This window comes from Symphalangus syndactylus, chromosome 9 (genome assembly GCF_028878055.3).
Source record: "Symphalangus syndactylus isolate Jambi chromosome 9, NHGRI_mSymSyn1-v2.1_pri, whole genome shotgun sequence".
Classification (NCBI taxonomy): domain Eukaryota; kingdom Metazoa; phylum Chordata; class Mammalia; order Primates; family Hylobatidae; genus Symphalangus; species Symphalangus syndactylus.
In genome coordinates, this window is record NC_072431.2 from 139,496,468 (window position 1) to 139,509,687 (window position 13,220).

General features: G+C 43.7%; 1 protein-coding gene across 4 annotated transcripts in view; it reads right to left on the reverse strand.

The window, feature by feature from the left end:
* DOCK8 (dedicator of cytokinesis 8) overlaps positions 1-13,220 on the reverse strand; it is a 241,650-nt gene that overhangs the window by 83,425 nt on the left and 145,005 nt on the right. For all 4 annotated transcript variants that reach the window (XM_055294375.2, XM_055294377.2, XM_063609923.1 and 1 more), the window contains 7 exons: positions 12,204-12,274; positions 10,948-11,086; positions 10,228-10,329; positions 6,213-6,308; positions 5,308-5,542; positions 2,580-2,744; positions 638-810 (listed from right to left, as the gene is read on the reverse strand). In XM_055294375.2, coding sequence (XP_055150350.1) covers positions 638-810; positions 2,580-2,744; positions 5,308-5,542; positions 6,213-6,308; positions 10,228-10,329; positions 10,948-11,086; positions 12,204-12,274 — 981 coding nt within the window. The remainder of the gene's footprint in view (positions 1-637; positions 811-2,579; positions 2,745-5,307; positions 5,543-6,212; positions 6,309-10,227; positions 10,330-10,947; positions 11,087-12,203; positions 12,275-13,220) is intronic.

Consider the following 13,220-nt stretch of genomic DNA (forward strand, 5'->3'; position numbering starts at 1 on the left):
CTCGTGATCCGCCCGCCTCGGCCTCCCAAAGTGCTGGGATTACAAGCGTGAGCCACCGCGCCCGGCCCAATTTTTTGTATTTTTAGTAGAGACAGGGTTTCACCATGTTGGCCAGGCTGGTCTTGAACTCTTGGCCTCAAGTAATCTGCCCGCCTCAGCCTCCCAAAGTGCTAGGATTACACGCAAGAGCCACTGGGCCTGGCCGTTCCTTGGGACTTTTTTGTGAGATAATCAATCTGGGGATGTTAATGAATGTAAGAGGTAGGTATTAAAGAAAGAAAACAAAATTAAAGACAACCTTTCCAGGTATCAAAAGTTAAAGCTATTTTTTTTTCCTTGAAAATAAAATGCATGGTTTAGCCACATGACTCCATATGGCTAAACCCCTGATGCTTTAAAACTTTGCTACCCGAGCTAAGTAGTTCTCAGCAAATCCTCAGATGCTAGTCTTGCTGCTGCATAGGTCAGAATGGTCTTAATCTGTTCTAAAGAACGTTAATCACTCCAAAGCTGAGCATTAAAGCATCTGACCAGCATGGTGGGCAGCAGTAGTGGTTGCTTTTGTGTTATTCCTCCAAGTTTTAGTTAAAAAATAAAAAAGGCTGTGTCCCCTTCCAGGGTTTGACATCTTTCCTACCTTTGAAGACATGATGTTCTTCACTTCCTCGTCTGCTGCGGAGTGTGTCCCTGCGAGGTCTGGGTTACTGCTGCTCATCACCCGGGCCTGCAGCAGCTTTGAACTCACAGCAGCAGCTGACGTGCGTCCATAGGTGTGGTAGCTCCGAGGGTCGGGGAGGGCAGTGGGAGCGCCTGCACCCCACCAGGCACAGACACGTCAACAGACAGGGGAACAGAGTTACTTACTGAGTTTAAGAAGGAATTGAGGAGGGATAGGGTAGATGAAAAGCCACTGGATTAGGCCTTGGAATTATGGTCTTCTTAACAAATCCTGGTTGGGGCAGGGAGGCAGTCTTTTGGAGAGAAGTCGATGGGGCATAAGACACCAGGGAGTGATGGAGATTATGGTAAACAGCCAACCCATGCCTCTTACAAAGGCAGGGGGTTCTACTGGCTCCAGTCTATCACTGCCATCGGGAAATGGACCCCAGGGTTGCTAGAGCTTCTGATTTCTCATGAGAAGCTAAAAATGTGGATATTTTTAATTTATCAATATTTAAATGACAACTTTACAATTCATGCAGTGAGGTTTTCTCAGATTCAAAAATCCATAGAGTCATCTGAACCTTGTGAGGATTACTGTATATGATGTATACAGTACTGTTTTTCATCTTTAAATGTTGACATGTTTTCAAAAGTGGTTATGGGAGTCTATGAGATGTTACTATTTTTTATTTTTTTTTGAGACAGGGTCTCACTTTGTCCTCCAGGCTGGAGTGCAGTGGCATGATCTCGGCTCACTGCAACCTCCATCTCCCAGGTTCAAGCAATCCTCTTGCCTCAGCCTCCTGAGCAGCTGGGACTACAGGTGCCTTCCACCACGCCTGGCTAATTTTTGTATTTTTTATAGAAATGGGCTTTTGCCATGTTGCCTAGGCTGGTCTTGAACTCCTGAGCTCAAGTGATCTGCTCACCTTGGCCTCCCGAAGTGCTAGGATTACAGGCATGAACCACTGCACCCAGCCACATCACTAGTATTTTTAAAAACTCAATCAAATTTTCAGATTTACTAGAAATGAGGCTGCATAGACCAACAAAAGTGTCATATTTATTTGGGCCTGCAATTTTGTGAACTCACCAACACTAATTTTTATATCATGCTGACAAGAAGTTCTACTTGATTATTACCTACGTAAATAATTAAGAAGAGTTGGGGAAATGCATTACTATTATTTCAATAGTTTAGTTTGAGGGAAATGTGAAAAGGGATTTTTTTTTATAATAAAAAGTTTAAGAACCACTGCCATTGGATATATATATTATTTCCTTTATTATACTAGAATCCTAGGCATCAGTCACCACTTCTCCATCTTAAAAAAGAGATTCCCAGCTGAATCATACATTAGCAAGAGGGTAAAGACCAGTGAGGGATTATCAAATGGGCAGACAAAGTAAGTGTTTAGAGCATAAAAAGAGTCAAGGAAGGAGGAAGAAAGATCTATAAAGAAACACATAATTTCAGTATTCATGTAAGTTTTGTATTGTCCTGAAAACTAAAATGGAATTTTAGGGTGTTTGTTTGTTTGTTTGAAGAGATGGGATCTCGCTCTGTTTCCCAAGCCAGAGTGCAGTGGTGCAATCATAGCTCACTGCAGCCGCCAACTCCTGGGCTTAAGTGATCCTCCTGCCTCAGCTTCCTGAGTAGCTGGGATTACAGGTATGTGCCACCACACTCTGCTAATTTTTATATTTTTTGTAGAAACAGGGTCTCGTTATGTTCCCTGGGCTGGTCTCCAACTTTTGGCTCCAAGTGATGCTGCCATCTCAGCCTCCTAGAGTGCTGGGATTGTAGATGTGAGCCACTGCACCCAGCACAGGATGTTTTATTTTGGATTACACTGCAGTGGGGTGGAAGTGGTGATGCCCTGCCCACCAGAGTCCCACACGCAGGGCAACTCTACCTGACTTGGGCACGTCCCTTTGCACCTCTGGCAGGCGGAAGACGTAGTGCACGTAGGAAGCCAGCAGGCAGTTCCTCCCATGCTGGTCCTTGCTCAGGTCCTTGCTGTTGTGCAGACTGTTGGCGATGGCCACCACGGACTCGAAGGCAAACTGGGAGAAGTTGGCTGAGGAACCAAGAGAAAAATGGGTAGTCCCACAGCTGGTCCTTAAGGGGCCCGAGGTGGAAGTTTCTCCAGGACAGTGACAATGAGTCCTGACCGCTGACCAATTTAACTAGGCCTGGGAAGGGTAAATGGTTTTGGTGAGCTCTGGCATGCTGGCTCTGAGTACCACAGATGCCTCCACATTCCCTCATTTGACCTCCCTCCTCCTGCCACTGAGTAGCATTGACGGTTTTTAATGACAAAGACATAAGACTGTCCAGATGTCCCCCTTCTCTAAGCCAGGTTGTAAACTGATGCTACTCAGTGGGGGCTGCAGACGGACATGACCACTATCACCCGGTTGCCACTGAGAAATGCAGAATCTCAGGCCCCACCCCAGAGGGTGTATTAATCAGGCTCTGCATCTTTATGTGACTGCTGTGGACACTATGATTTGAGATGTGCTGCACGACCCTGATTCTTATACAGATTAACCTAAAAATGTTTGCATATCAAATCATAACCACAGTGGGCCACGCACATTTGATTTACTGCACAGACCCTCTTGTTGTGGTGCCCCACGCCTCTGTAGTTTGGCTCCAATATACTTATCTAACCTTGTACCCTTTTTGGCTCACTTCAACTTCCCTTAAAATGAGGCAGTCATTGTATTGTCCCATCATGCCTGCTCTCTTACCTCTGAGACTTTGCTCATTCTGTTGTCCTCACCTAGAAAGCCCTCCTCACTCCTATCCACAAAATCCACCAACCCTGGGAATCTCAGCATAAGTCCCACCTTCTGCATGAAGCCATCTGACTCCACACAGTACAGGGCCCAAGTGAAACTGAGTTACGTGATTCTCCAGCTGTGTCTGGTGGTAAACTGTCTCTCTGTGAAAGCTGGAATCCTTCCCATAAAAAGTGCAGTTCTCAAATTTTTTGTGCCCGCACTGTGCTTTCCATTGCATAGACACAGAATAGGTTCTGAATAAATGCTTGTAGACTAGCCGCCTCTACTTATTCTGCCTGTGCCAACAGCCCGTGGTCCCCACACCACAAGGTGGCAACTTGCTATGGAGAAGCTGCTCAAAACATAGAAATATTTTTGTCTGGTGAACAAGTCTGTATTAACTAGCTGGAACATACAAAGCAGTGTGCCACATATGTGAGGGCACAGAAAGCAATCGAAGGAGGGCAGAGCTCTGCAAGAATCTAGCTGGAGAGGCAACTGCTACATGGATGAAAAGTTAGCCTCCAACACAGGACGTTTGATCTGTGGAACCACAAAAGATGCATATCACGGTGCAAAGCAGAATGAGAGATTAAGAGGACACGCCTCTCCCTGGCTCTAAAAGCTCCCTCACTTCATTGTCCCAGCCCACTCCCACATGTGCTTCTGTTCCACCACCAACCGTGCTATCGACTTTCTTCTTGACACTCCTACACTTTTCTGGTTCTCTGCTGTGCCACGCTCATCTCATTGCCCCTATTCTGTCGGTTTTCACTCTATCCCTTCTTCAAAGCCACCTCTTCATGTGGACCTCCTGCATCCTCCCAGGTGAACGTTTTCTCACTCTCTCCTCTGATACTACCCTCCCCACCACCACTGCAAAATTTAGCTGTGTCCCTTTGAGGACTCTTGTCCTGTGCTGCTGACTCTTTGCCATATTATAAGTCCTCTGAGGTCTGAGATGCTCTTGGTTATTGTCACAAAGCCTACAACTTGTAGTACAGTACTGGGCATATGGATGGTACCCAACAGACGTCTGCTGGACTGGAAAGCAAAGAGCTATATAGGCACAGCTGAAAATGGTGGCAAACAAAGATGCCCTAAACCAGCCAGTCTACCCTGGAGGAGTTAGGAGAAACCTGGACTCTGGTCATGCCTCCAGGATAAGCTTTTGAGATTATTTCTAAGGGAAAATGTACACACTGTATTTAGTGTTAATTTGTTAAAAGTAAGCATTTAAAATAGACCGTAAGAGAGAGAACAGACGAGTTCTAGGGGGAAGGATGAATAGGGAGTGACTGCTAAAGGGTATGGGGTTTTATTTGGAGCTGATGAAAATGTTATGAAATTAGATTGTAGCGATCATTGCACAACCTTGAGACTATACTAAAAACCACTGAACTATACACTTTAAAATAGTGAGTTTATGTTTTAACTTTAAAAATTGATTGCATTGCATTTCAATTTAGAGAGTTCCTTCCCTCCATTTAACACAGCTTGTCTTACTTTAAAATGTTCCATTTCCTGTTAGTCAAGAAAACAAAAATATCTTCAAGGTAAAATAAATTCATCAATTACCAGAAATGGAATTTGAAAGACTGCCTATAACCATTTAATAAAGTTTACAGAAAGCTATAATATTAAGAACCCTATTTTAATGTTTGTTTTTCTTTCCAACATGCAGAGAGTCTCAAAAGAAAAAAATAGCGCAAGACTTGGCCTCCCCTGAACACACATCATCGGTGGAAAGGAAGATCACATTGGCCTCTGGATTTCTGGAAAGTCATTTCTCATTAAAGAAGGCAGTGCTTGCTTGCTCCTGCCTCCTCCCAGCCCGGCCCTGCAGGTTCATACCTGTCTGGCCAGCGATGACCATGGGCTGCACGGACAGCTGGAAGAGCTTGTCCAGCACCAGGTGCAGGAAGAGCACGAGCGGCTCCAGGCGGGAGGAGTTCAGGCAGATGATGCTGAGTTTCAGCTCATGCTCCAGTGCCGTCTCACTGATCTTCTGATCCAGCACGCGGATGGGGAAGGTCACCTGGCTCTCCAGGGAGTGGCAGAGGGTGAAGAACTTCTCCAGGTGGTTGTCCTGGGAAGGGGGAAGGCAGGCCTCATGGGGTTTTATACCATCAATGTTCACCAGTGGATTCACAAACACAATCGAATAGCTCTTTATGGGTAGAATCTCTTATCCAGCGTTTCAGACCAGAAAGTCTAAGACATGATGTTTCAGACCGAGGTCATGAACTTCTTTGTAGAATGTGGTGCATGAAATTGAACTTTCAATAATTATTAGCTAAAGAAGAAATAATTTAGGCTCTGACACGTTCTGTAAGCAGAGGTCAGCATGCCAGGTAAGCACACCGCCAAGAGAGGGGTCTCAGCAGATGCACAACTCAGACAGTGGCAGGTAAAGGAGGGAGTATGGAACTTCTTTTTAAAGGCTGGTAAAGTGGCAGAGTTACAGAGGGAAAAGAGGTAACAGCAGATGAGAGTTTCAAATCAAGTCTCACTGCAAAGTTTCTTAACCAACAGTGCAGATACTAGGTTCTTTCCTTCAGGTGCTCAGCGGTTTTGAAAGGTCTTTCTATTCCAGTGACAAATGAAACCTAAAGAGATTTGCATGTCCCCACAAAGAACTAAAGGATTATTTTTTATTGACCTGTAGACAAGGATTTTCCGTGATCTTTTATTGGCCTGTCCTTCAAAGGCTCCTCTGCTGCACCTTTACCTTCATTATTAACCTTGACATTCCTTACCTGGGTGTGCACCGAAGAAACAGCTTGCACTTCAATATTAAATACTCCCTTATGTCCTTCAGCCCACTTAATGGGAGGATTCTGTAATGGGACTTTCTGTGTTAAAGAAAAAAAAAGAAAAGCTTAGCAATCCAATTCCCTTTTCTGATTACTAACAAGCAATGCAGAGCAACTTGACTGGAAATATCAGGGTTATACAAATACAGAACCCTCTTGAAACCTAATCTAACTGTTCTTGGAGTCAGGAGCCCTGGATTCCACCTCAATTCTACACCAAACTAGTTATTATTTATGTATTTATTCATTCCTTTTGAGACAGGGTCCCACTTTGTCGCTAGGCTGAAGTACAGTGGTGCAATCACAGCTCACTGCAGCCTCGACCTCCTGGGCTCAAATGATCCTCCCATCTCAGCCTCTGGAGTGGCAGGGACTACAGGCACACACCACCACACTAGGCTAATTTTTCTATCTTTTGTAGAAATGCGGTTTCACCATGTTGCCCAGGCTGGTCTCAAACTTCTCGGCTCAAGTGATCCGCCCACTTCGGCCTCCCAAAATGTTGGGATTACAGGTGTGAGCCACTGTGCCCTGCTTCAAACTAGTTATTTTTACTTAGACGAGTCAATTAAACTTTCTGGGCCTTAGTGTTCTGTTCTCATGCTGTGAGAAGAGGGTTGAACTGTGTGATCTGTCTCTAAGTTCCAAACCAGCATTGATGATTCTGGATTCTAGGAATTAAAATAAATTAAGATCCCAGCAATTTCCCCATTAATCAGAATTGTCAGGACAAAGTATAGAATATCTTTACAAGACATGAAATTTTAATGTTTTTGAGTACCCGATATTACTTTCCCTTTTACCACAGTTTTTCCAAGTGTTTGCAACATGTTTCTAGGCCAGCTCGGCTCCTGCTTTAATTACTCAAAGTGACCCTTTTATACTGTTTATATATCAATACCTTTGTAGGCCTTAGAGACAGTTTCTTGCCTTAAATTCCCACTGAAATTGCATTCCTTTAGAGATGTCCTGCAGTGTTGAGTGAGGAGGGCCTCGCCTAGGTTTGTATGTCTTTCATTGTAATGGAAGGTAGATGTGTACATGGGATGGAGACCTTTAAAGCCATCTGAAGCAGTCACAAGCTGGGGCGCAAAGTGGGCTGTAGCCTACACACAGGTTCTGTTTGAAGTATTAGGAACTTTAAAAAATTAGTTACCAATATTTGAAAGCCTGAAAATTTCCTATAAAAGACTGCTTTTCTAACATCATTTGAGTACTGGAAGAAATGAAAAAATTGGCCTTATATCCTAGCATGTCACCAATCTGTAGAGTGAAGGGAACAGCTGTGACCTTCAGATGGGGAAGAGACAATCTCCAGAGTGAACAGATGCCACCAGAACAAGGCATTCATTTATGTTACTCATCTGGATCCTGTGGGCACTTAGTTTGCCATCTGTGATCTAAAATAGCACTGTCCAGTGGAAATATAACGTGAGCTATACATGTAATTTAAAATCATCTAGTGGCCACATTAAAAAGTAAAAAGGGGCCGGGCATGGTGGCTCACACCTATAATCCCAGGACTTTGGGAGTCCAAGGTGGGAGGATCACATGAGGCCAGGAGTTTGAGACCAGCCTGAGCAGCATAGCAAGACCCTGTTTCTACTGAAAAAAAAAAAAAAAAATTAGCTGGGCATGGTGGTGCATGCCTATAGTCCCAGCTACTAGGGAGGCTGCAGTGAGAGGATTGCTTGAGCCTATGAGTTCAAGATTACAGTGAGCTGTGATCACGCCACTGCACTGCACTCAGCCAAAGTGACAGATCAAGACCTTGTCTCTAAAAAAAAAAAAAAAAAGGAACACGTGGAAGTAATATTTCATTTAACTCAATATAGCCTAAAGACTGTTTCAGTATGTAATCAATGTAAAAAATTATTAATATCATATTTCACAATTTTCCCCATGAAGTTTTTGAAATCTGGTGCATATTTTCCTTATAGCACATATCTCAGTTTCAACTAGCCATGTTTTCCTCAATAGCCACATGTAGCTAGTGGCTATATTATTAGACAGTGCAGGTTTAAAGGATACTAACAGAGGCTAAGGGTATATCTACAAACACGGCACAGCGCAAGTAAGAAAAAGGAATTAATGTTTACTTAGGAATTGAGTTTGTTGTTTGGCAAGGATTATCTCATTTAATGCTTACAGCAGCCTCATAGGCAGACATGCAGATATGGGCTCAGTTTCATCTTCAAGACTCAGAGAGGGTAAGCAACTCACCAACGTTCACACAGCTAGGGAGTGGCAGAATCTAGACTTTGGACACAGATTTGTCTCTCTCCAACACTCAGGTCTTTTCCTACAGCTTAAGAAGATAATAGGGGGTTCTAAGAAATTAGAGTGTGCAACTTGATGATAAGGTGGTTTTGAGGGCTACTGAAAGGTGTTGATGTCCAAATCATAAAGACCAATCAGGGAAATGTCTGTGGACATACTCGGATTGCCCCTTAGATGGCTTTGATGAGAGAGGTTTTGGTTTACCAGACACACGCCTGTGGTCCAGGGCAAAAGTTGGTTCTCTCTTTAGGGAAAAAAGAACATAAGAGGAAAACAGCCGGAAGTGAGGTGGTAGATGGAGAAAGAACAGAGAAGAAAGTTGACTGGAACGGTTGAAACTAAATTCAAATTTCTGCAAAATTCTTCAACTTAAAATTGCAAGGAAAACAAAAGAGATGGAGGATCTGTAGATTAAAAGCATCTCCAGAGACATATCAATCAATAGCAGTGTGTGGACCTTATTTGAATACCAATTTTGAAAAGCAAGCATCAAAAATATATCATTAGTGGGATAATTAAAAATTTGATCAGTGACTGAATATTTGATGATACTAAGAAATTACAGTTAAAATTTTAAAGTATATCAATGGTATTGTGACGGTTAAAAACAAATCCCTTATCTTTTAAGATGCAGACTAAAATGAAATATGATATCCGAGATTTACTTCAAAATAATGCTTACTGATGTAAACCTATGCAAGGAACTGAGAAGTGGGACAGCAGTGTGAGAGCTGGTGCAGTCAGGGTGGACAGTCCCCTGGGCTCCCTTTATTTATTTTTTATTTATTTATTTTGAGCTGGAGTCTCACTCTGTCACCCAGGCTGCAGTGCAGTGGTGTGATCTCGGCTCACTGCAACCTCCACTTCCCGGGTTAAAGCGATTCTCTTGCCTCAGCCTCCCGAGTAGCTGGGATTACAGGCACCTGCCAGCATGCCCGGCTAATTTTTTTGTATTTTTAGTAGAGATGGAGTTTCACCATGTTGGCCAGGCTGGTCTTGAACTCCTCACCTCAAGTGATCTGCCTGCCTCGGCCTCCCAAAGTACTGGGATTACAGGCACCCAACACCAGGCCCAGCTAATTTTTGTATTTTTAGTAGAGATGGGGTTTCGCCACATTGGCCAGGCTGGTCTTGAAATCCTGACCTCAGGTGATCTGCCTGGGCTTCTCTTTAAATGGGTGCACTGCAGCAGAGTGGATGGACAAGAGGAAGTGCCAGAAACAGGAAGTAAGAAAGGCTATTAGCATTGAGACTGGTAGGGGAATAAATACCTTGGTATCTACCAGAGGGCTGTGACAACTGACCCAAGAAAGAAACGGATGGAATCTGGTCTGGGAATCTTTTATAAGGATCCTTGATGGGAGCAGTTGTTTATTACGACTGGCCTTAGTTTGCCTCCTCTTCTATAATACATTATTCTGGGAATCCCTCTGTGGTAGATAATGCAAGGTTATGCTGCCTTGGGTGTAGGTTGCAGCTACTAACCATTCTGATTTGGTGGCATTTAAAAGAATGAGGTTTCACAGTCAGTTATTCCTCCCATCCTATCAGAACAATGTGCTGCTCTCTGAGAACACAATGAGCATCCATGGCCACATGGGAATGAAAAGTGGGTCTGGGAAGGTGGTCCAAGACTACAGCTGGACAAGAAACAGCTGATGGCCAGCTTGCCAATTACCTCAGCAGAATGCATGGAGTAGTTGGGTGGCAATTTTTCCAAGGCAACTGGGAGACAGTAGGATCCAGTTTGAAGACGTTCATTTAAGAGAATTGGCAGCCACTGAAACAGATGATGTAAATAATAAAGTGGTATTTATTACAGCATATAATTCTGGCAATTTATCTAGCTCGCAATAATCAAATGCAACTAAACAGTGATTAGATATTGACCAGTACTCTTTTTGGCAGTAATTTCTGTCCAGTTCTTTGCATTTTAAATCTCTGAGAGCTCCCGAAATGGTAATATTGATGATTTATTGCTTTTGGAGCTAAAGCAGTAGCATTTTTCTCTGTAGCCAATGTTTGTATGTGTCTGAAAAACATCAGTGTTTATTTTACCTTTTACATTTTTTAAGGAAAAAATTGTTTCTTCTTGGGGGACAAAGCTAGTTCTATACATGAAGAATGGATATTAAATTTGGAAACAGTGAACATTGCAATGCTTTTTAAAAAACAAATGAGTATTCTTCCAATATCTATCACCCACTAGCTTTCCATTCCTGAAATTTGACATTTGCTAAGGCAAATCATTTCTGCCTCTTGCTATAATGTGGCTTAGCATGTTTTGCTACTTCTGACTGGAAAAAATCAAGTGAGTAGAATTTGGTTGTTTATCTCTGCGGGGACCTCAGATGCACCAACAACTGCAGTGTGAGTCAGCAGGCTGGAAATGACTCACTGAATATCCCAGGAGAGATTCCACGGAGGACCCTTGCTTCTGCTGACAGCTGATGTGGTAGAAGGTGAACAGGAGGTGGTGATTTACTGTGAGCTTAGCGGGGAGCTTAATTTTCACTTCTTCATAAAAGTCAGGAGACCTGTTTCAAAAGCACATTATACACAAATAACTTTTAGCAAGAATGATGACTTATCTGATTGTAAAACGCCACAGCCCCTTTGCTCCTCAGAATTTGCCTGGTGTTTTGCTTTTCATTTTACATTACTCTGCTCTGAAGCTGGAAGTCCCTGAGACTAAGCTGATGTTATTAGATACACTTCCCTTACATAAAACTGTTCAAGAACTAAAGGCTTTGTCAGGGAAAAACAAACAAACAAAAAAACAAACTCCCCGACACAATGGAAAACTCCAACAACTTAATTTGAAGAAAGGATGAGGTTTGGACTCCTGCTGTGACCTCCTTTTTGCATCTCTACCCAAGGAACCGAGCCTAGCACCTAACTGCACTCATCAAAGAGTAGAAGCAAATGAATGAGGCAGGAGGAAAAAGGAACCGGATTTAACTGCATTATGAAGCCCTAGGTGCTTCATTAATTACGAAGTACATTATGTACATTGTAATATAATGTAGGTATGTAATGTACATTACCTCACGTAATCCTCATCCCAATCCCAGAATGTGCTTAAATGAAGGACTTAATTAGGCCCAGGTTATCAGGCCTGGATCAAACCCAATTCTGTCTGACACTGTGCAGATGTCTCTCCCTTCACTGTGGGACATGAATAACAGGGTAGGCATTATTCCATGACTCCATTTGCCGGTGGAATAATGAGTGTTCCATTTCTCCTTTGGTCAGCCTAGGCAGGCAGTGGGGCAGGTGTCCAGTGGAGCGGATGGAGACACACAGGGCAAGGGGAGCCGGATTGTGCTTCTGGCCCCCTCTAGCGTCTCAAAGCAAGTTAGGAAATGTGTTTCCTTAATTAATGTAATACAACCTCTTTGCATCATACTAGAATAGAAGCTTCTGGAAAAGTCAAAACTATATTGGTTCCTGAAGACACGTTCTTCCCTCAGTCTTGGTTAATGGCAAAGTTATACATCTTCAACACAGAGTCACGGAACTGGCATGGATTTCCTTTGCCCCTCAGTCCCTGAATTATAAAAATAGTTAGGAGGAACCACCCAGGGGACTTGGAAAAACCAGGGGATGATGAAACCACCTTGGCGTATATTTAGAATGCTGAAATAGACTTACTTATTATGGTATGTAACGGCTGTGTACACTTCCTGCAGAAATTCAGGCCCGTTGGACTTTCCAAAGATGACCTGTTCACCAGCAGAGAAAGGATCAAATTATCAGTAGAATTTGGGTACATCAGACTGACTATCATCAGGCCAACAGGATGTTCTGGTCTCATAGAGCTGCATTTTGTACAATTAAGAGTGCTGGGTTGGCCAGGAGAAGTGGCTCACACCTGTTCTCAGCACTCTGGGAGATCGGCGTGGGAGAATGGCTTGAGCCCAGGAGTTGGAGACCAGCCTGGGCAACATGGCGAAACCTCACCTCTACAAAAAAATACAAAAATGAGCTAGGCATGGTGGCACATGCATATAGTCCCTGCTACTCGGGGGGCAGAGGCAGGAGGATCGCTTGGGCCTAGGAAGCAGAGGTTGCAGTGAGCTGAGATTGCACCATTGCACTCCAGCCTGGGCAAGAGTGAGATCCTGTCTCAAAAAGAAAAAAAAGTGCTGGGACTACAACTGGCCCAAGCACACCAGTGCAGAGGAACTGGCTATGAAGGGTGAAATGAGGTTCCAAGGGGCTATATTAGTGACCAAGGGCCACATGTTTGTGAGATTAGAAAACCAGTACTCTCTCCACTCTGCCTCACTGCCTAGAGGTCTATCCAACAGGCCAAAGTTACATACTTTTGCCTTGAGTGAGAAATCCCCAGTTCCAGGTTCCTCTCTCTCCAAACATACAGACCTAGTCACTTAGGTGATTTGCATCTCCATTGCCTTATCTACATTTGTGCTGTTTAGAAAAAGATACCTCCTTGGGCCTGAAGCAGCATTTAGGTTGCATTACGAACACGTGCACTCACCTTTGTGCAGAGAAAAAAAGCTCTTTCCTCTAGATGCAGTGATCCCAGCACCAGAACCCATGGCTCAGTGAATGGAGAACAGACTGGACTTTAGCCCCCAGTCACCCTTGGCTGGGCATCTTGGCTGCCACAGGATCTGCACAAGCATACCTGGTACTCCTGGCAGT